Source organism: Physella acuta, unplaced genomic scaffold (genome assembly GCF_028476545.2).
Source record: "Physella acuta isolate Inbredline_101_S28 unplaced genomic scaffold, ASM2847654v3 ptg000916l, whole genome shotgun sequence".
In the NCBI taxonomy this organism is placed as follows: Eukaryota; Metazoa; Mollusca; class Gastropoda; family Physidae; genus Physella; species Physella acuta.
In genome coordinates, this window is record NW_026732433.1 from 40001 (window position 1) to 63695 (window position 23695).

A 23695-nucleotide genomic window follows, 5' to 3' on the forward strand; every position below is an offset into this window, starting at 1 on the left:
ATATATATATATATATTGAGTGTGGGTACTAAGTCAGATCCAGAAAAAGTTCATGATTTATCTTATGTTTACATATTAAACTTACTTTAAAATATTGACTTTAATGGACAAACATGCTTTAACATAACACACAACAGAGAGACATGCTTTTTAAAAAAAGTTGGATTTAGTTAGGGCGAAACATAGCACACAACATGGTTTATCTCGAGTTGGCTGTGTAAGGTGTGTACCCTGTAGGGCAGCACATCAAGTGACACACTATGGAGTGCTCTTGTCGCTTATCTGACTGTGTTTGGTGGGTCGTGGTGTCTTGTTTGTGTCCCAACTCTGGAGAGTATGTGACTAGGATTGACTACCTGTTAGATTAGTGTTTAAACTAGGACTATTTGAGAAGGCAAATTTAAAAATTAATATGTCAATGTCACAAGGAAGACATCTGCACAACTACTATCATTAGTTGATGTTGATAGAGTTCTCGTTCTTGGACAAATTATGGTTCTTGTTGCTTGAAATCAAGACTTCGTTTTTACCTAAATATAACTTTTTCAGCAGCAGATCTATTTTAAATGGGGTTTTTATCAGTCGTTACAATTTCATACTTTTTAAATATATCCTGTCATAAAATAATTTTATAACAAATTCTAGTTGTAAAACAACTCATTCGAGTCCATGGGACACTCGGCATAAGCAGGGAAAACGTGGTCAGCATTTTACTCAGCGGGCTTTAATTTTAATAAATTTAGTCAGGTATTCTTTAGAGCTGGGTAGACTCAGGGACCTTATACGGACTCGAACCCGGAATGCCAACTTGAGATTTACAAGTTAGCAGTCGTGTGCTCTACCACCCTACCATGCCGCTCCATACTTGCTTCTTGTCAAAAGTTATTCTGTAATTTTTGCTACGTATTCAAAAAACACTATGTCGCTTTAGACATATAATCCTTACACCTACTTGACATAATCTGCTTTAAAAAAAATGTTATGTACATTATTGATTGAAAAGACTGTATATGGAACAAGCTCCTATATGTTCGTTAGATCGCCCAACACACAAAAGGAAACAAAATATCCGAAAAACCGGTTTTTTAATGCTATAATTCTTACATTTGTTGTTGTCTATTGTCTGCAAATCAGACATGTTATTGTTACAGCTGTCGAGCTATATATATATATATATGTATATATATATATATATATATATATATATATATTATATATATATATATATATATGTATATATATATATATTATATATATATATATTCATTTATTTATACGACAGTGACAGACGGCCATATTGCAGTAATTTTGAAATGTTTACAGTCTTTAATGTGTGTATGACCTCGATGTATGTCGTGTCCACTAGCAAGTGACCAACTGACCCAGGTTTTCAAACTGGCCAACATGCCAATCTTTAGTAGTCACATAAGTATCGCACACACCTGGTTGATCTAACCCTAGTTTTTAACCCTATCGTCACCAACAATGGCTGATCCGAACCTCCTTTTCAACCCTATCATACCCAACAATGGTTGGTACAACCCGTTTCAACCATCTCCAACCCAACAATGTTTGATCCAACCCTAGTTTTCAACCCTGCCCTCACCTACAATTACTGTCGATCACGAGTTTACAGTGCCCATAAGTCAAAAATTCCTGCTTTTCAACATTGATTAACCAACCAACCAATGACAATAATGACTGATTATCGGTTATCGATATAGCATATCTAAGAAGATCAATGATAAATAGGTTTCATCTGTATGCGACACTCATCAGTTATACAACGAGCAGGAAGTGAAGTCTCTTATCTGCACTATTTTAGTTCTCAGCTGATAAAAATTTTATACAAGAGAGAGTCTCGTGTTCAAACTAATTATGAGAATTTTTAAGCCTCAAACTACGTCAATGGCGACATGTTACAAATGTTTGTCTTATCATAGTGGCAATAATTACAGCTGTAAGTAAGTGTTCTAAGCATATATATATATATATATATATATATATATATATATATATATATATATATATATATATATATATATATACATATATTGTGAGTACAAGGAAATTGGGGCGAGTCTACTTTGAATACGTTGCTATAGGGCTGGTAAGTAGGTCAATAAGTAGTTCTATGGCTCATGCAGGTTTTATTGAGTCGTAGAACTGGTTGGTGACCTACTTACCAGCTCTATACCAGTGCTACTTAAAAGCATCTATTAAGGGACGACGTGGTCCTGTGATAGAGCACGCGGCCTCTAGCCATAAAGTCTCGAGTTCGGATCCCTGACTTTATTTACTATGAAATCCCTGAGTCCACCGAGCTTAGACGGGTACCTGATTACAGCTCCGTGTATCGAAACACGAGAGCAGAATCAATCGCAGGAATGGCGCTAAATTGGACGCCACAAGGAGAAAGAGAACAGTGACGGCCATGGAGATGTGGAGGCGAACTTCCGTGAAGCAGCTGGCAGAGGCAGGACTGTCATGGGGGACTGCCAGGACAATTGCCGGAGACTTACAAACGTGGGGGCAGCTATCTGGGGGGGCTCGTTAGCTGGGGACAGCCACTCTTCTAGGAGAGACAACTCCAAAATCAAACAACTGCTGCCTTGTAGTTTGTTCTTGGTTGGACAAAGGCTATGGAAGCAAATCCAAAAAGAAAAGCAGGCTGAAATCGGAGTCAATGGCCTCAATGGCGCATAACCAGTTGACACGTAATCCTTAATTGTGATGGAAGCATAGTCGAGTCGGCAAAGCTCATGGTTGATAAATTCGAAAAAAGTCTCGAGTTCAAACCCTATGGCAGATAAGGCTCGTTACCTTCAACACTAAAAATTAAGAACGAAGAAGAAGAAGAAGAAGAAGAATGGGGGACTGCCAGGAAAATTGCCGGAGACTTACAAACGTGGGGGGGGGGGGGAGCTATCTGTGGTGGATCCATGTGTCTTAGGCACAAAAGGGAAAAGATGATGACAATGTCGAAGTGGCAGAAACAGATGAACTCGACTAAATCTATCTTCCTGAAAACTTACTTAACTTTAAGAAATGCACCTACTTCTTTATTAAACCAGGTAATTACATCAGGTAAAAACTACCGATGCTTGTCGATGTGTCATTCCCACATTTTTAAATAAAAGAATTTTAAAAAACCCAAACCTAACAATAACCCTAATCCGGTCTGTAAACGACTATTCTAGTCTCGTCATTGTTTAAAAGTCAAGAAATCTATTTTTAACCTAAAGCTGAAATTCCAAGCTAAATTTTTTCATTCACTACGACTTGCATTGAATATTGAATTTCTAGGAAATCCTTTTCAAACTTTCGATTACGCCTAAAATGTGGGAAAAAAACTGTTGAAATACATCTCCATAAGCACTTGTGGCAAGTGTATCAACAAGGCAATTATCGGGGTTAAATGAGGCTGTTTGTATTCTCTCGGGACTACTGAAAGGCCAGGATAGAGATGACAGATACAAGTGCTCGGATCCTTGATTCGCTCAAGATTTTTCTAGAAGGTTCGAGTGGCGAGCGGCGTGTTTGTCGTCCCCGCCTCCAGCCCCCCCCCCCTTCCCACTTGATTCACACAACATTCTGGAACCATCAGGCCGCGGGGAAAAAAAGTCCCGCCCGTACCCCACCCTCCCACTGAACGTCGTCGCCCCGCCGACTACCTCCTTACACTACTTAACTGAAAACTCTCATCCTTCTCTTTATCCCCCCCCCCCCCGGGGGCTGAGATAGAAGATTAAACTAGACTCACGAACCGCCTATACGCCGACGTTTCCTGTTAAAACATTCAATACAGACATGGCCGCTGCGGTTTCAGTAGTCGATGAGTTATCAGATGCCGTCGCTCTTAATATGTAACTGGGCATCTATCTTATCTGTTATAAAAGAGAAATAATTCCGATAACCCAAGCATAGTGTAGTTGTAAAACTCGATTTCAATGCTAACCCATCCCCCCCCCCTCATAACACCCCCCCCCCCATAAAACGCCACTGTATTCTGGTGATTTTTTTAGCAAGTTGCAACATGCCTGTACTGCATGATCGTGGCTTATGAATTACTTAGCTGTTCATGATCACACGCCATACATAGGTCATGCTGTGATAATTACCCTCAACCCCCCCCCCACCCGACAAACACACACAAACATTTGATCTTCTCGGAACACCGGGTGTGTAACCCAAAACTGAAATTTTAACTCTACAAAGTGTACGTCTCTTAAAACATGGTAGCTGGAAATACATTTGATTATCAAATTTGACAAAAAAATCTCATATATACATATATATATATATATATATATATATATATATATATATATATATATATATATATATATATATATATATATATGTATATATATATATATATATATATATATATATATATATATATATATATATATATATATATATGTATATATATATATATATATATATATATATATATATATATATATATATATATATATATATATATATATATATATATATATATATATATATATCGATTTTTCTTGAATGAGCAGACTAAGGAAGCAAACCTAGAAAGAAAAGCAGGCTCAGGCTAAAATCGGAGCCAAGCCCTATACGGTGCATAGCATGCAGGCACGTACTCCTCAATTGTTGAGGAGGAAATCTTTCAATAATTACGTTTAAAAAAAAAACAAGAAACAGAAAAAATAACACTTGTTTCAATGACTTTGACATTAATGAAATTATACAAGAAAACATATATAACAACATCAAATAACTGGGTATATTTTATTAAAGTGCTCCTTTCCTATCAAAATGTGATTTCAAAAAGACATAACATTTTTATTTGAATTGAATATGTGAAACAATTCACGTACTACAATATTACCGCAACTCACTACAACGACAGCCCTCTAAGAAGCTAATTATAAAATGATACAGTTCATTAATTAACCCGCCAACAACGAGGTCTTTCATTCCTTCACCACCAGGAAGTCTGTCTTTCCATGACCTACCACCCGCCAGCCAATCAACGCACGGCTAATCAGTTCCGTAATATACCGAACCTCGGCTATTTATATCTCTCCTACTAATAATATCCTTATCTAACTACATCGTAAGCAACGACACCCACCCCCTTTTTTCCCCACCGACTGTTGTAAAACTGTATGCCCCCACCCCTCCCCGATTTGTCGCCGTGAAGCGTTCAGGTGTAACAAGCATGAGGTCACCCACAGGTAACACAACATTACCTCCAGGATTCGTGAATCTTTTTATTAAGCTCGACGTTCCTTGCTCGGACACACAAGGTAGACATTTCAGGGGGGGATAACACCATCGATCAGACGCAGCTAACTCTAGATTTTATTCAAGAGCAAGTAGGATACCGGCGCCTGTTTAGGGACTTACACTGTGATTATATTAGGACTTATGTGTTTAGTTTTGACATGTTAGATACATGTTCAAGATAACAGTATATCGAACAGCGAAGGATTTACTTTTATTCTCAATCCATTTTTAATCAATGACCGGTGAGTTGATTTTAATGTAATTATTGCAACGTATTTAAATTTAATAATTTGTTTACATACAATTGAATTTTAAAGGTTTTAATAATTAGAACATTTAATATTTTTCCGGTAAATTTTTTTAAATTTTTAAATTAAAAATAAATGATCATATAAAGTTAGATTTAGATATCAATGTTAAAAGGGTACTATACTGCTTCATAAAGTTCCGAGACTTGATTATTTTTATAACTTGTAGATTATATGTAGACCCACCCAGTGGCCTTACAGTCCCCCTTCTTTTAAAATTTATTCTTCTTGCAATTTCCCCCCATAAATCACGAAGCTTTTATTTATGCCTAAACGGCAGTAAGCAAGACGATAAATTAATTCAATGGCTGGGCCAATTTTGTTATTTCCCACGATCGAACATTCAACTGCAATTTCTATTGTTACTCATACCGTAGGATTTAAAACCATAATAACTCTACTGGATTTTCCCGCTGTGCACATTTTAAAAGAGAACAATAACGGCTTCTGCCGTAATCTCTAGCAGAACAAAAGAAAAACAATAACAACAACAACAACAACAACAATAAACACAATACATTCCTGCCTTACAAGCTACGATTTAAAAAAAAATAATTGTCTTTAATCTAATCTACTTTTTAACTTAACCATTCTTGCCAAATATGTGTGCAACATTTTAAAAAATTCTCAGCCGTAGAGGCCCATTCCTAGAGATAGCAGACGTTCAGGGCTAGTTTAAATTTTATATCAGTCACATAAAAACTGTACAATGTATTCCCATAGTAAACACGGTAGTAAAATTTAAATAAGTCTAAACTTCAACAGCTCTTATTATGTACTTTTTAAAACTTGTTTTGTTAGCTCCCTTTTTCTTCTCCACTCTCCTAACGTCTGGTAAATCAAATGAAAATTCGGACAACATCCGACTAGAAAATAATTGGATCGACTTCATGTATAAAAGTGGACAAAATATTTATTTCTATAAACTAGATTTTATTATGGAGTGGACAGAATATTTATTATTATAAACTAGATAATAATATATTGAAGAATGAAGTGGACACAATGTCTTTTAAGTAAAAGTATTTCTTTGTCAGACATTATAGATGGATTCAGTTTTGAGTCAGTGTCTGTATGTGTGTGTTTGTATATATATGGGGGGGGGCGCTCTGTTTTTAATAATAATAAATATTCAGGCTGTGTTTCTGTAGTTTACGTTTACAGTAAAAAGTGTTAGCCCTCTCTACCATCAACCTTACCAACCAATAAACATGTTTAAAGCTCCACCTAACCATCCTATAAACATGTTTAAAGGTCCACCTAACCACCCCATTAAGATGTTTAAAGATCCACCTAAAAATCCAATAAACTTATATCTAAAGGTCCACCTAACCATCCAATAAACTTATATTTAAAGGTTCACCTAACCATCATATAAACTTCTTTAAATTCCACCTAATCATCCCATAAACTTCTTTAAAGGTCCACCTAACCACCAAATAAACTTATGTTAAAGGTCCACCTAACCACCATATAAACATGTTTCAAGGTCCACCTAACCATCAAATAAACTTCTTTAAAGGTCCACCTAACCATCCAATAAACTTATATTTAAAGGTCCACCTAACCACCCAATAAACTTATGTTTAAAGGTCCACGTAACCATCCAATAAACTTATATTTAAAGGTCCACCTAACCACCCAATAAACTTATATTTAAAGGTCCACCTAACCATCCAAATAAACTTATGTTTAAAGGTCCACCTAACCACCAAATAAACTTATGTTTAAAGGTCCACCTAACCATCCAATAAACTTATGTTTAAAGGTCCACCTAACCATCCAATAAACTTATGTTTAAAGGTCCACCTAACCATCCAATAAACTTATGTTTAAAGGTCCACCTAACCATCCAATAAACTTATGTTTAAAGGTCCACCTAACCATCCAATAAACTTATGTTTAAAGGTCCACCTAACCACCAAATAAACTTATGTTTAAAGGTCCACCTAACCATCCAATAAACTTATGTTTAAAGGTCCACCTAACCATCCAATAAACTTATGTTTAAAGGTCCACCTAACCATCCAATAAACTTATGTTTAAAGGTCCACCTAACCATCCAATAAACTTATGTTTAAAGGTCCACCTAACCACCAAATAAACTTATGTTTAAAGGTCCACCTAACCATCCAATAAACTTATGTTTAAAGGTCCACCTAACCATCCAATGAACCTGTGTCTGCAGGTCTACGACTCCACTAGAACAAGAAGGAATGGAGCTGCCATCTATTGAGAACATTCAGAAGGCTGACATGTTTCAGCTGGTCGAGTGGTCGGGCAACTTCGCGGAAATCCGAGAGGATTCGAACCTCAGCGAGATCGACGACATCCGCCAGCGGCTGATCCTCCTCAAGAGGAAGCAGATGGGATGTAGCTACAAGAAGGAATGTGATGTAAGTCTCACAGTTGTACTGGCTGTTACAATCTATCTAGCAGTCAATGTTTTATTCGTAGATCATTCTAGTGCAACGGCGTGGCCTAGCGGTAGAACTAGACCGCTAGCCCTCGTGTCTCGAGTTCGAAACCAGGTTCAAGTCAGTAGAATGTCAATTACACCTAGATATGGTGGGTAGCTAATACACGTTAGGGAAGGTAAAGGCGGCAGGGCGCACAATCCCTTCATATGTCGAGGTCGTAGAAACAGGTGAACTCTACTTCTCTTGCCTCGTGGACCGTCAGGATCGAAAAGGGAAGTTTGTTTTCCTTTAATCATTATAGTGCAGCAAGAATCACCATTGGCACCTTAAAAAAAAAATTACGTTGTAATCTGTTTACACTACACTATAAATTATTTCAGGAGTATCATAAAAACTAAAAAAATATTTTAGCAGCTCCAATGAAATTTATATTAATATGGCATTCTATGTAGTTAAAACAAAATTGTACATCTGCATTTCGTTAATCATTTCTATAGAATATTTCTAAACTTAACGAGAAAAAAAAGCAAATTATTTATTCAAAGATCCGCACGCGGTCCCGGATCACAATTCGCTCGTATCAATAGAACCCCACTGTTTCAAATAAACCTCCATTTTTGTGTACCCTATTAGAACATGCATGAGGTAACACTGTTAAATAAAATATACCTCCCTCTTTGCCTACCCCTGTAGAACACGCCTGCTGTAGCTAACATCCTCTACTTCCTTCTACAGCATTTCTTCACCGCAGTGCACAGCGAGACCAAGACCAAAGTCGACGCCCTCCGCGACCTCTTCTGCTCGGTCAAGGCCATTTTCTCCAAGATCCCCACAGAGTCTTTGTCTGAGATCCTGCAGAAGGAGGGTCACCTGACCCAGCCCCTGCTCACGGATGAGCTGACCACCAGAGCCGCGCTCTTACGGGAGAGGAACAGTCTCGTCATTGTCGCAGGTAATGTCCCCGTCATCTCAAGCTGTTAACTTGAGATTTCCCCAGTTTCCATTAGCGTCAAATGGTTGGGCGGAGGTGTGGTCAGAGTTTCTTGCAGGCATCTCTTCGGGGGGGGGGGGGGGGGGGGACAAGAAAGTCTACCCCCCCCCCCCGAACTAAATGGAATTTACATAGAAAATATATACTTTTACCAGTGCCCGCCCCCCCCCCCCCGGAAAATGTTGACCGTCCCCCCCCCCCCCCCCCCGGAGAAAAAAAGTCTGGAAGAAACACTGGGTGTGGTCTGCCCCGGGTGACACCCTACCTTGTAACGCCACTGCCAACTTTCTCCACCTTCATCCATAGAAAAAGTCATCGGTGGTAGGTCAACACCCAAAATAAAAGGAATGGATAGAAATTGCCATTTTCTTTCTTATTACAAGAGATAAAAGGGAAACTACCTAAATATTATTTTTCGTTAGCTAACAATCACGATTGACGTAACTTAAATTAACCCGAACGAGTTTAATTTTATATTGTAAACATATACTTTTACTAGTGTCCGCCCCTCTGGAAAATGTAGACCAACCACCCCCCCCCTGGAGAAAAATGTCTGGAAGAAACACTGCGGATATTTAAATACAACATTTGTCCGAAAATATGTAGATCTAGTGTCTGAAACGATTGTTAATTTTTGTTCAAAGTGTAGTTTTACGTCTTAATTTTAACAATTAAATTATTTTAGTTTGTTTTTGAGCACTTGTCCATCACAAAGACTGCCCGTACACGCATCTGTTGGTTTTTTTCAGGTGAGACAAACGGTGGGAAAAGTAGCTTCCTGAACCTTCTGTTGGGGGTCGATATCCTCCCCACAGATGTTCTTCACTGCACGTATTCCATCTGTAAGATTGTGTATGCTGAATCATACAGGTGAGGTGATTTACAGAAATATAGACACAGTTGATCTTATTATCTTGCATTTTATTTGATACATTAAGGAAAACTTATCTTATAATATATAACATGATACATCAAGAAAAAACGTATCTTATTATCGTGATGGTTATGTTATCCATCCAGAAAAAAATAATAATCTTAGAGCCATTTTAAAATTTCACGAAAAAAAAAACAACAACCCGCATGTGTTTTATCACTTGAAAATTGTGACATGGTCGAGCATGAATGAAGGGAAAAGTTGGAAATTGTTTAAAAACTAGCAAATAATTTTTTGATTAAGTTATAATTATTCATTTCGTCTTTATTAATTCACGCGTAACCTATTGAAAGATAGTAATTTTATAAATCAATGTGTGTAGATCCAAATAAACATCTTAAATAAGTCTACACTGTTTTTAATTTACTAACCTGGTTCTCTAATGGTAACAGTGTTGAAACCCTGGACTACAAAGGCCAAGTTGAAAAATACACTTGCTATACACTCGAAGATGCTCAAAGACTACTGAAGAGCAAAGCGGTTGTTGAGGGAGTGACGGAGCGAACTCTCGGGTCGGTCATCAAGGAGGTCACTCTGCGCATGCCCGCTGAAATTCTCAAGGTTAGTTAAGCTCGCGCTGAACGTATTCTCATAGATCTATATTTCTTACAGCTTTTAAGTTTGCTTATAATTAAAACTCTTAATTTAGAAAAGACAACCGAATAACTTTAACTTTAATGTGTTTTAAAATTAAAATAAGTTTATTTGTCAAAGATTGTTACATAAAAATTAAAGAAGAAATTATTTCAAGTTTTTAATGTTTATACTTCAGAGTGGCGTCACCTTGGTTGATACACCAGGAATAGGCGAGGATGAACATATGGATGACATCACGATGTCATATGTCAAATCCACTCACGCCTCGGCATTTATTTACATAATCAAGTCCGACAATGCTGGAGGTGTCCAGGATGACAGAGTACGTATCTAATTATTGCTGTAGCTCATTGTAGATAATTAATTAGGCGGACAATATTTCGAGTCGACCCTAATTATTTATTATATTTAATATTTTGAATCCCTAGCAGGACGAGCCCCAAGCGTGGCCTCAACCAACCGGCGGGCTTGTTACATTGAGCTAAATATAAACTCAAAACAATAATATAAACATTACATACATGCTTTTATTTTTCCAGCTTCTAAGTTTTCTGAGGGCAATTAAAGAAAGGTACCAGACAGATAAAATGAGAGAATATTTTGACCCAAAGGCGGCCATGTTTGTATGCCACCGTTGGGACAACATTGACGATGATCAAAAAGAGAAAGTTAAACGCCACGCCCTCCAAAAACTGGAGGATGTTTGGCCAGGTTTTGATCCATCACAGACTTATTTCTTCTCAACTAAAAGCACTTTGAAGCATTTGCCAGTTGGTAAGTTTTAATTATTTCTTAGTCAAATCTAAAATTGGCTTTTCATAACACGCTTCTCAATATTCGTACAACACACATCTAGAATTTAGATCTAGAATCTGTATCAAAATTTAAATATTCATTATATGTTTTGAAGATTTTTTTCATGATTGCTAACATTAATGAAATATTCATTTAAAATTTTAACACAGATCCAGAATATATAACAGACAGTTACTATGAACTTCTCAAGGGGTTGAAAGGTCTTTTTAACAGAGCCGGGCAAAATGCAATCAAGTACCAATATCTGTACGTAGACAGCCAATACAAATTAACTTAAACTAGATGCATTAAATGGCTGATTATTGAAATTTGATTAAACATTGCTGCATTTAACACTATTCAAAATTGTGCAAAATGTAGTGTTATTTAAATAATGGAATTACTTTAAAATGTATAACTTTATTTCCAGTTGTACTGTGTTAAAACTAAACTAAGGTTGTATATAAAACTGAAATTAAGGCTAATGTTGTATATCTCCTGGCAGCTGGCTAAAATACATCCTACAACCTGCATCTAAAAACCTCAAGGCCATGATCACTCACTGCATACATAGCAATGAGGAACTGGAAAGCTATTTCCAGAATGTTGCACTGAAACAGGAGAGGCTGATGGTTGCATCAAAAGAGAAATCTGTCCATCTACATGTAAGTTGTCTTGTTTTATACCATAGAATAAAAATGACTTTCCGGTTTCTAGATAGCAAAATGGTTTCTAAAAAATATTTAATATATACAGCTGATTTAATTAGTCAATTTTTTGTTGTGTATTCAAAAAGGATGTAATTACAATTTTTTCATAAATGAGTGCCATTTACCAGGCGTACTTACTGATTCAAGGAAAGATGTGAAAAAAACACCCCACACGATTCGAATTTACACATCTGTTAATCAATCATTTATTTTTATCTTTTAGGAATTTCTTGAAGATGAAATTACCAGAATCAACAAGCATATAGGCCACATTTTAGAATTTGATGATGTCACTAAAGTTGATGGTTATGCTGAACTGATTAATGAAGCTCAGCAAGTGGAATACCTAACATCTGCGTAAGAATTTTCAAAACATATCTTAAATTACTACAGCTTCATACTTTAATTTTAGCTGGATTCATAAGATATGTTGCTCTTTCATTAAAATGAATTATATTCTAAAGAAGTTTTTAAACTATTTTACGTTTATACTGGTACATTGGTTTTAATGCAAAGTATTTTTATCTTAACTGTAGGCAAAATAGAAAGAATCTAGATGAAATGGTTGTGCGCAACTTGCTGAAGTATGTAGACAGAGTTATAAATGAAAGTGGAAGAGTGGCGTCTGCTGAGACGGACCTTCTAAGAGCTGTAAGTTAACAAGTCACCATAAAACATTTCAATCAAAGCTATTTGATATAATGTTCAAAATTAGAAATATAAGTAATAATTAGAAATCTACATCAGAAATATATTTAATTCTAAAAAATACTGTTGTTTGATTAAATTAAATACTTATTTTAATTGCAACTGTTTAGATTCAAGACCACCTTGGCCTGTTTAAAAGTCAGATAAAACAAATTAAAGATGAGTTGGTGAATGGGAACCGTCAGACTTCACTGTCAAGAAGCAGGAATTCTTATATGGAACATCATGATCTGAGTGCATCAATGATTTCCCTGGCTTCAATATCTTCAGATAACTCTTCTGTTTCAGAGTTTAATGAAATTTCAGTTGATCCAGCAAAAATGGAACAGAAAGTAGGTTTAAAAGAAAACTATTATCTCGCATATCAAAGAAAAAAGGGAATTAACCTACTAATTATTTTACCTTTAAAAACTATCCCTTGTAGAATATTTTTTAAAAGATTATTTGAAAAATTAAGCTGAAATTCTTATCTCTTCATTTTATTATAATTCAAGCATTCATTAATTATATTATTAATCCTAATGGTTTAACTAATGTCTTAATGTTGCATGTTTTTGGCAAAACCCATATAGGCTAAGTAATAAAATAAATGTATTTTTAGATCAAGTCTATGTTGACAAAAAGAAAACAAAGTGGTGTCAGACACAAGAGCTCTCTTGATGGAAAACAAGCAGTGCGTCAAAATCTCCTCAGTAAGTAAAACAAGATCGATATATCTTGCTACTGACACGTTAACCCTTTACTGATCAACCTACATGGCTCTCTCCTATATAATTATAAAAGTTATAAATTATGTTTTTTTGCATCTTTCAACAACAGACAATAAATTAACTCTAAAACCTACTTATAATAAATATAGATACATAGATGTTGGGTACTATTTTATTGGAGAAATAAATTGATATCTTTCTTAATCTAATATGCAAAGTAATTAGGTTTGAATTTGTAAGTTATGAATATCAAGTAAATATTTACATGATTTGTTTATTTTAAGGTATGATAAAGAATAAAATAAAATTCCATGGGAGAATTGAGCCTAAAAGATATGTTGATGAAAGAATTAGAAAATGGGCAACTAAGATGCGCCAGGATCCGGAAATGATAAAACAATTATCTGATGGGTACACTGAGTGGATGCAGAGTAAGTTTTGTTTGCATTTTACTTTTTCAATTATTTCTTGTTATTCTTTTTAAAATCTTCCTACTAATAAATAAATATAACTTATATGTAGCCCGCAGTTCAAAAATTTTTAAAACAACATACCAAAATGTTTAAATTTATAATAAATTCTTCTTTAAAACTTTCCAGAATGTGTCAAGCATGGAACCAGCAGCATTCCAAAATTTATTGAGGTGAACAAAACATTGATGGAAGAGATCAGAGAACACAGGGAAACATTCCAGAAAGACAAGGAAATGCTGAAGAATGTCATGGAAGAACTTGAGCCAAGTAGAGATCTTATTAAAGGTAGGTTTATTGTTTGAATTATTAATTTTCATGGTTTTGTTTTAACAATTGCAGGAATAAATAATGTAAATAATAAAACTAGATGAAGTGCTTTTAAATCTAACTAAATTGGTGTAAGAGCAGTAGTTATATTTTACAGTAAAAAACTGTAGGGAGTGGATATTCACCTCAACATAAAAACTACTAAGACTGAACTATGACTAATGGTGTACTTGAGCAAAACCTTCTCCAATAAGTAGCTGCCACGTTTGTTATTACAATACTGCACATCTGCTTAATTTAGTCTGCCTGATTGACTGACCGGACATTTCTTTATTAATATTTGTTTGCGCTTTGAATAATTTTGAAATATGGTAGCCTTTAAAATAATGTTACACTCTTTGGCAGGCTTTGGATCACTGTACATGGAAGACATCAATGCTGATGCTGTGGACTTCAGCGACACTCATTCCGTTCACTTCCCGTCTGACATCTCAGTCTCTGTCAAACCAAATGACGACTCCGGCTTCCAGGGTAGTGGCAGTAAACATCGTAAAGTTCGAAGTAAGCTTGGCTTAATTAATGCTTCCCTAGATCTTTACTTTTTATATACTATACGGAAAATTGTTAGTAAATCTTTCCTTTATTTTAGAATCTACGTAAGCATACAGTTGTTTTAAAAGGAAAGTAATAATTTTTATTTAATTTAAACTAAGCAATTGTTTCTCTTTATTTTTTGGTAACTTAAAGGAGTTGCTAGATGTAAGTAGTTTTAAAATTCACAAATATATTACTAAACAACTTTATAATTCAAAATTAACACCATGTGAATCTTTTTAACATGCAAAAAACAGATGTAGCTTAATAGCCGCACTGGTATATCTTTGATTTGCAATCAGCTCTCATTAAAAATTTTAAAAATGTAATTTTATAATAAACTTTTCTACCTGTCAATATCTAATCAACTAATATGTAAACATTCTCTCTTTATAACTACTTTTTCTCTTTCACCACCTCTATGTATTGCTGCATCTTACTGCTGAGAAAACAAATTGATTTTATAGTATTAATACTTGTATTACTCAAGTAGTTATTTTCTTATTGTCTGCCGTATTTCTGTTTGTTTACATAACTCTCTCTAGATAAAGTTACTAAAGAAAATAAGCACTCTCTTTAATATTGTGTTATTAATAGTTGCAAGACACTATAACCATTTTCTTAACATTTATTATAATTTTATAATCAACTTTACTTACAACTCACTGATATATAATTTCTGGTGTGTGGATTTAAGTAGATAATATTAACATTATTACTAATTGCATATTACCATAGTATTTTATTAGCCTGTAAACACACTTTACTTTTATTTTTTTATTTTTTTTAAAGTTTTTAATGAACTGCCTAAAAAAGTTATTTTCACACAATTGAAAATAAATCTGAAATATATCAGATTAAAGTTTGTTTAGAGTAGAAACATTTTTGTTCTCATTTTTGCATTACAAAGTTTAGGAAATTCTAAACACATTTAGGAAGCAACAAAAAATGATTTTTAAAATTGTATTTAGATCTTAAAATAAATGGAAGGTTTGTTGGTCAGACAAATAAGTTTACTATTCTTGGGTGTTTGTAGACACTTGGCTTAAAATAAATTTTCTTAAATGGGTTTATTTTTTTGTAGGTTTGAGCAAAGTTTTTCACTAACCCTATCAAAGCTATATGATTTTACTGTAATAGATACATTGTTGAAAGAAGTTATTTTATTTACAATTCTAATATTTTTTTATTTCTTAAATATTTTAATTAAACTGTAAATAGGGCCTGCTTGTTTGAGTAAAGTAATTTTTTTTTCTTCCCTTCAGGTTTATGGGGAAGAATGCAACTGGCCACAATCACAGCAGATAATGAAAAAAAGAGAGTTCTCATCAAGACTTACACCTACGACATGGATGACCGCATGTTTTTCTCTGAGATTGCATCTCTCAGGTAATTGATTTGGTTAGTGACATTGTAAAGCTCAGATGGGAACTTGAATTTAGAATTGTGGGCAACTTACTATTTTTATCTGGCCCAATTCAATGAAATCCCTCTCTCAACACACCAACCTGTACCTGTCATATCTACTTAGATGAAGTATTTTTAGTTGACATCTTCTTTGCTTGAAACTAAAGTAATTTTGAAACTGCTAATATGAATCTTCATATAAAATGTTTTTGGCTGATAATTATAAAATCGAGTTGTGGGTGTCTTCTTATAAATAGGCCTAATTTTAATTTTTTTTTACTGTTCAGCATTTTGTGTGTTAAAAATTTCAGATCACAAATGTGTAAAATAATCTGTTTTACTAAAATTTAAATTCCTAAAGGTTTCAAGGACTAGAAACCTATTTAATAATTTTGCAAAATTTCAAAGTTTTCAATTATTTAAAAATTCTTCAACAGGTGTTTAGATGCGCCAAACATTGCCCAATTTTTCGGAATGACTCGCATTAAAACATGCGAGCAAGGAGGCGCAACTTTCGGGAAAGCAAAACCTCAAAGTATTTCTGACCAGTTCACGCAAAAGATTTCAGCCTTTATCTTCAATGGTGACTTGATATCAGCACGAGTCTATACTACCAGTAAGATCATCAGACTGAACGCGTTCATACCAGACTTCGTACATTCCTTGTTGTCAGCTTTGGAATACATTCACAATGAAAAGCTGGTTCATATGGAGCTGAATCTTGATACTGTCATGGTAAGCCCCATGTTTTGTTTCATATCCTGGATTTGTTCCATGATTTTTATAGTAAAAAAATTTAAAAATAAAATCTACTGAAACTAAACTTAAGAACTAAATTAAACGATGAAGTGATCTGATAATCAAAAAGACAGAATTAGTGAGATCTAAATATAGGCTAATGATGAGGCTAAAGAGTCCTAGCATTTTTCATAGCAAGTAAACAACATGTAATCTGTCATCTGTTTAAATGAATTAGAGTTTATCCATCACCATGACATGTAATGAACTTATCAAGCATGGGTGGGCTGCTCATGACTTATGACAAACACTAGGCCTACCCAGATATTTAAACCACTTTATCCAAATTATCTTGTTAATTTACGTCATGATTACTTATGTGTTAAAATGACCTTCCAGGTGGAAAGGTCAACTGGGACAGTCAAGCTGTGCCAGATGTGCAAGCCGCGTGAGGCCAGGTTCCCCAGGGACACGAGTTTGGTCAAGACTGGCTCCTGCATCTACCTGTCTCCTAACGTCCTGTCAGGGAACGTGTACGAACAAACAGACGACATCTACGCTTTTGGCCTGCTGCTGTGGGAACTACTTTATCCATTGTTCCCACCATTTAAGGAGCAGAAGTCGTGGATTTTGAAGGATTACATAGCCAAGTGCCACCCCAAGAATATGTTGAGTGATACCCTCATCTACGATTTACAACCTTCTGAGCCTGTCTGCAATGTTTTGCGAAATACAATTTTGTTGGAGAGAGGAACTATCTGCATGTCTATCCCATCCATCAGGAGGTAAATTAATAAATATTTTCCTCAATATTATTCTTTAATGGCCAGTGGTTAGCAGTCTAGTTCAGTTCCTGGGCCTATTGAGTGTAAGGTCTTCTGGGCCTATTGTATTTTATATTAAATTTCAATTAAAATTTTGAAATTAAATTACACAGTCTTGTACAAAGACAAAAACTTTAATATTTAAATGTAAATACTCAATTGTTCTCTTGAGTTGAATTTAATTTATGCTGTTGTTTTTGTTTACAGTTGCTTGAGTCAAATAAATATGGACCCAGCACTGACCCTCCTGCCCAGGGGAGGAAGATTTGCCCCAATTCACAGAAACGGTTAGTCAGTTTTTATCCTATTCATTTAGTTAAAACTTCAGTAAGACCATTGCGTCTGTTAATTAAAGTGTACAGTGTCAGTCTGGTGTATGTTTTATTTTTGGATTTAAAAAATATCTTTTCTAGCGGTTTTTATAAATTTTAAAATTGTATGTACAAGTAAAGATTTCTCATTGCACTAAGTTAACTTAACCACAACATATAAAGCCATGTGTTGGTTACTGACCTGTATGATGTTTTAAAGATTACAAAAGGCAAAATCCCAGAACTGACCAGTCAGCTCCTCAAAGACCTCCTAGAAAAAACGATCAGCGCAGACGACAGAGCACAACCACAATGCCCACTTCAGCTTCCTTGGATGATGGGTCTGCCCAGGACACCACGCCCCCTCCCACTGCCAACAGGGGCAGGCGTCAAAGTGCTCCTGAAATACACGCCAACCTGACGCTGCCTGGGAAAAAGGGGAAATCCCAGAAAAGATCAGTTTTTGATTTTTTTAGGAAACGCAATGAGAGGAGAAATAGTACGACAGAAGTAAGTCAGACTCTGGGTGTAACTCCTGTGGAAGAAGGTACCAATGTTGTGTTAAAGAGTGTGTCTTTACCAAATGGTTCCGCTCCCTCCAAAGCAACCCCCAGCAAACTAAGGCGTTTTAGCTTGCAGGAAATAACCCTAACCGTACCCAGAATCAGAAGCAACAACTCTGACAATGACAACCTGGATGTTCCCAAGCTGTTTAGTAGAACAGAGTGTTTGACCTTGGCGACCCCCTTAGCCAGAACCATGCCGAGAAGCAGCAGAAATACCAGTCATCCTGACCATTTTGCTGAGGCTTTTCATGGTAGGCTTATGCCAGCTGAGAGCTTGCCTTGCCTGGTGCCTTCAATTGAAAAGCAACGGAACTCCTTCTTCCACGAGGATGATAAAGTTTCAGAGTCCTGGCATAGTCCGACCATGAAACGGAAGCCAGGCCCCACAAATAGAGAGTCCCTGACTTCTAGAATTGGAGCATCAATGCCAGCCAGACGCTCCGGTCTACAAAACCAGAACATACAACCTCAGTATGCCGGTCAAAAACATTTTGAGAAAATACATGAAGAACTTGCCGTTAGTACTAAATCTAACAAATCAGTTATGGACAACATAGCTAATGGCTCAAGTAAAAGATCAGCACATATAACTAATGAACCAGTAGCTAATGGTGCATGCAGAAGACCAACACATATAACCAATGAACCAGTAGCTAATGGTGTATGCAGAAGACCACCTTTGATAACTTACCCAAGCTGTGAAGATGACACAAAACCCCTCAGTCAGGAAACATATGCTGACTTTTCCTCATCCAATACAGGTTACCAAGCCTTCAGTGGTAGCATCATATTAAAGAGCAGCCTGAAGGGCAGCAGAAGTACTGAGAGAATCAACTCACTTTTCTCAGATAGCGCCAGACTGGGTCCAGACTCGTTAGAAAATTCATTGCGGGGGAGTCATCGTCGCTCCGTGTCCTTTGACGATAACCAGCAAAGTAGTTTTAAGCCACACCATAGGTCATCCATCATTGCTTATAGTGAAAGCTCAAGTGAGGAGTCACTCAGTGACTCACAGAGCCACTTCAGACGAACATCCGACGAAGCGTCGCCGGATGATTCAACCAATAACTTTTATGGGTTTGATGAAACTACCGAACCAAACATTTCAAAATTTATACACAATCAGCAGTTTAAAAACTTTGATAGGTTTCAGGAGTCGACTGAATCAAACCTTTCAACTTTGATGCCAGCACAGTCTGATCATGGGGACTCACAGATGGCCACTCTGACCGTGGTAGGAACAAGCTTTGATGCTGTTGCCCTGGGGGACTCCGTAAGAAGCTTTTTGTCTTTTGAAGAAACAAGCGCTGAGGCTGACTTGGGCCTAACTGACTTGGACCAGCCTTTGCAGTCTGATGACGCATCCATTCCAAGTCCCTTTCCCATTCCAAAAAGCTTAAACAGTTTCCAGTTTGACTTTTTAAATAGCGATGAATGATTGAGGCATCTTTTAGAGAAAAAAGAGGTTTTTCTATTTGATTCCAAGAAAATAAAATATTATTTATTTTGTTTGTTTGTTTAACTCAAATAGCAAAACAACATGCAATCTGGAATCCTGTAGTTTTCATGGATTTCTTATGTAAAGTTGTTTAAGTTAATTATAAAATATGTTTTGTCTTTCATTGAAGTATTTTGTTAAATTTTCAAACTAAATTCAGTCAGTATCAAACATAGCTAGTGTATCTTTTACTGATATTACATCAATGCAATTTAAAATGAAAAGTGACAAAATTATAATTGTATTTACAAGCTGAATCTTGTATTTTACAATTTCAACTAGTTTTGATAAAAAATCAAAGGCTATATTTTAGTACTCACAACAAAGTACAGCCTGATTAGATGCTAACGACGCATGTTGTTTTATTTTCCAAAAATACCATACTTGAATAAATTTATCATAAGTTTCTATTAATTAGTTTATTTCTAAGCTAGGCTCTTTTTGTTTGCTAATTTGACTGCATTGTAAAAAAGTTTATAATAATGATATAATTCACTGACTTGTAAAAATGATACTAAAAATAGTTTTATCCAAAAAGGAGATGTAAATCATATGTTCATTAAACTGTCAATAATAACTCAAGTTAGCCAAAATTTGAGCTGGTAATTAAAGAAATTTTGTTGATTTGCAATATGTAATTAACATACTGTTGTACAGATTGTTTGCTTATTCACAACTGTTAATATGTTTTGAAATATTTGTGTTTATGTTTATGTATAAAAACTAAATTACCTTAACAGATGATGGCTTGTTTTGGTTACTGAAGACAATTATATTTTACAGATCTAGTCAATGGCTGCTTTGAGTGAAATCAAATTAATTTAAATCAAATTGTTGGAAACAATTGTAAATATTGTTTTATTTTCATTTATCTGTACCATTGTCCTGTTGTATGCTCATGTCAAGGGAATGGGTGAACTCTATCTTATGTGCCCCATGGACTGCCAGGTTCAAAAGGGTAGCTTTACTGTCAGCCCTAATGTTAATAAACAGAGCTTTATCAAGGAATGAAGGCTTTTATAACTTTTAAAGTTAATTAACAGATTTTCATTTTTCAAACCTATCAAACAGCAGAAATTAATTGTCGAGAAACTTTCATATATTTTAATTTATTTTACTAATAATACTATCACATGATGAAATACCAATTTTATTTTTTTTATTTTGCAAATCATCTTTGATGATGTTTTTATTTATGAGAATTCCATTAATTTCTTGTACGTTGTAATTAATTTTTTTAATGAGTGCTGTTGAAAAATCCTTCTTGAGAAATGTTGATTTATTTAATGCATCATACAAATTGTATATTTGATATCTATTATTAGTTAAGAAGCGTTTTATATAGACATTTTCCTACACTTTCTTCTTATGTTTCTGATGTACTAAGGTTACATATCTACCCTTTCACATAAGTAAGTAAAGATTCTTCTAAAAATGTAGACTTACCTTGAATCATATTCAATTTTGTATAAAGTTCTGTCAAGTTATAGAAATAGATTACAGAGTAGATTATGACTATATACATTTTTTTGTCAAGTTATAGAAATAGATTACAGAGTAGATTATGACTGTATATAAAAAATTTTGTCAAGTTATAGAAATAGATTACAGAGTAGATTATGACTGTATATAAAAAATTTTGTCAAGTTATAGAAATAGATTACAGAGTAGATTATGACTGTATATAAAAATTTTTGTCAAGTTTAATAATAGAAATAGATTACAGAGTAAATCATGACTGTATATAAATTTTTTCAAGTTATAAAAATATGTTATAAAGTATTTTAGATCATTATTTTATAAAGTTTTTTCAAGTTATAGAAATAGCTCATGACTGTAGGCCCCATATAGAATAAAGTTTTGTCCGAATTTAGATACATTTTTAGAGTAGCCCATGAATTAGATAGACTTGCTTTGTTCAGATTTTAAGATTAAATCATGCCTGTACATAGATTTAGTTTTGTCCGGATTGAGATATTGTTTGTTGAGTCAAACCATGACTGTACATAGACTGAAGTTGTTTTTTTTTGGCCTGGATTATCTCCCTGGCCAGTACATTCCATCAGTTTTATTCTCTCTCTTGTGTTTATTTATTACTAAGATATAGACCTTCATCAATACTTTCATTATGCAATTTCATGAAGTGATTGATAAAATCATGGACGAGATGTCTGTTGTATGTGGAGAGAATAATTAATTTCTATGTTGTATGTAATTTGGTATGTTTTTATATAGATATATTTTTAATATATATATATATATATATATATATATATATATATATATATATATATATATATATATATATACACACACACATACATATGTATATAGGTACGAAACGTGTATTTTAAGATAAGCTGTTGTAACAGAACAGGTAGTAGATTAAAACATAACCAGGATTCTTAGTGTAATTTTTGTAATTAATGAATGTTTGAAAATGTCCTGTATGATTTGCAAGCATGTCTTAAATGAATTTGTCTTTGTTACTTGCCATGTTGACATGCAGGTATCAAATGTTTTTGCTCAATTTTTCTATTCATGTGATCATCTTTTGTTGTTTCATTACCGGTGAATGAAGCTTCTATTTCCATCGCAGTTGTTTTATCCTTGTTTGATTGTTATGTTATGTACAATAAATTAAACACCAAAATAATGCTTGACTTGTTTCGTAGTGTTAGTCAAAACTGACGGGAAAATTATTATGTGCATAAGGTGAGCTGATAACTACAGATGAGAGTCTTATCACATGGTAGCCCTACAGATGTCTTATCACATGGTAGCCCTACAGATGTCTTATCACATGGTAGGCCTACAGATGTCTTATCACATGGTAGGCTTACAGATGAGAGTCTTATCACATGGTAGGCCTACATATCTTATCACATTTTAGCCTACGTGTGAGATTCTCATCACATAGTAGACCTACACATGAAGGAGTCTTATCACATGGTAGGCTACAGAAAAAATTATAGTAAATGGAGTCACCGCTGCGGGCCAAACCCCCAACCCCCGCCTCTCGACGCCTCTGAGTCTTATCATATGGTAGCTCTATGGGTCAGGCAGTGTTTCTTCCAGATTTTTTTTCTCCGGGAGGGGGGGGGGGGCACAGTTAAAAGTATACATCTAAATAACCCTCAACAGTTCAGACATATCTAATAAATGATATGTAATTTCTGTGTTATTAAAAATTATGTTGTTGATATAGCTCATTGTTATCTATTTTAATTTTGAATCTATCGAGTTTAACAACGTACCACCTGTTAAAAATTTGACTAAATACATGATAAGAATATACAATTTCGTGTTAGGTGTAATAATTCTGTCGTTTTCTTTTTCTTTTACTATTTGATATCTCTGGGGTTTAATTGATTTTGTGAACATGGTTAATGGTTGTTTCCCTTGGTTATTAAATTTTGTAAAATGGGAAGTAACACGGGCCTACAATTTAATATTCATTTTTAATCGATTCATAGCGATTTCCCTTTACCAACGAGATTAGTTGGGGCTCTTTTTAGTTTAAAAAATGTGATCCAGTTTTTTGGGGAAAGAAAAATCATTGTATAGATT

At 34.8% G+C, this 23695-nt stretch overlaps 1 protein-coding gene across 7 annotated transcripts in view; it reads left to right on the forward strand.

Moving 5' to 3' along the window:
- The window catches only part of LOC131953293 (uncharacterized), a 49617-nt gene extending 28964 nt beyond the window's left edge, over positions 1 to 20653 (forward strand). For 4 of the 7 annotated variants that reach the window (XM_059316421.1, XM_059316420.1, XM_059316419.1 and 1 more), the window contains 20 exons: positions 7771 to 7978; positions 8738 to 8954; positions 9743 to 9863; positions 10320 to 10488; positions 10700 to 10846; positions 11064 to 11298; positions 11490 to 11586; positions 11825 to 11984; positions 12253 to 12386; positions 12566 to 12680; positions 12848 to 13069; positions 13339 to 13429; positions 13732 to 13878; positions 14047 to 14205; positions 14593 to 14748; positions 16047 to 16170; positions 16626 to 16923; positions 17326 to 17711; positions 17958 to 18037; positions 18282 to 20653. In XM_059316421.1, coding sequence (XP_059172404.1) covers positions 7771 to 7978; positions 8738 to 8954; positions 9743 to 9863; positions 10320 to 10488; positions 10700 to 10846; positions 11064 to 11298; positions 11490 to 11586; positions 11825 to 11984; positions 12253 to 12386; positions 12566 to 12680; positions 12848 to 13069; positions 13339 to 13429; positions 13732 to 13878; positions 14047 to 14205; positions 14593 to 14748; positions 16047 to 16170; positions 16626 to 16923; positions 17326 to 17711; positions 17958 to 18037; positions 18282 to 20065 — 5050 coding nt within the window. In that variant the 3' untranslated portion in view covers positions 20066 to 20653. Of the gene's footprint in view, positions 1 to 5208; positions 5517 to 7770; positions 7979 to 8737; positions 8955 to 9742; positions 9864 to 10319; positions 10489 to 10699; positions 10847 to 11063; positions 11299 to 11489; positions 11587 to 11824; positions 11985 to 12252; positions 12387 to 12565; positions 12681 to 12847; positions 13070 to 13338; positions 13430 to 13731; positions 13879 to 14046; positions 14206 to 14592; positions 14749 to 16046; positions 16171 to 16625; positions 16924 to 17325; positions 17712 to 17957; positions 18038 to 18281 lie in introns of those variants that run through there. The other 3 variants (XM_059316424.1, XM_059316423.1, XM_059316425.1) reach the window with 3 other exon arrangements.
- Positions 20654 to 23695: the final 3042 nt, after the last annotated feature.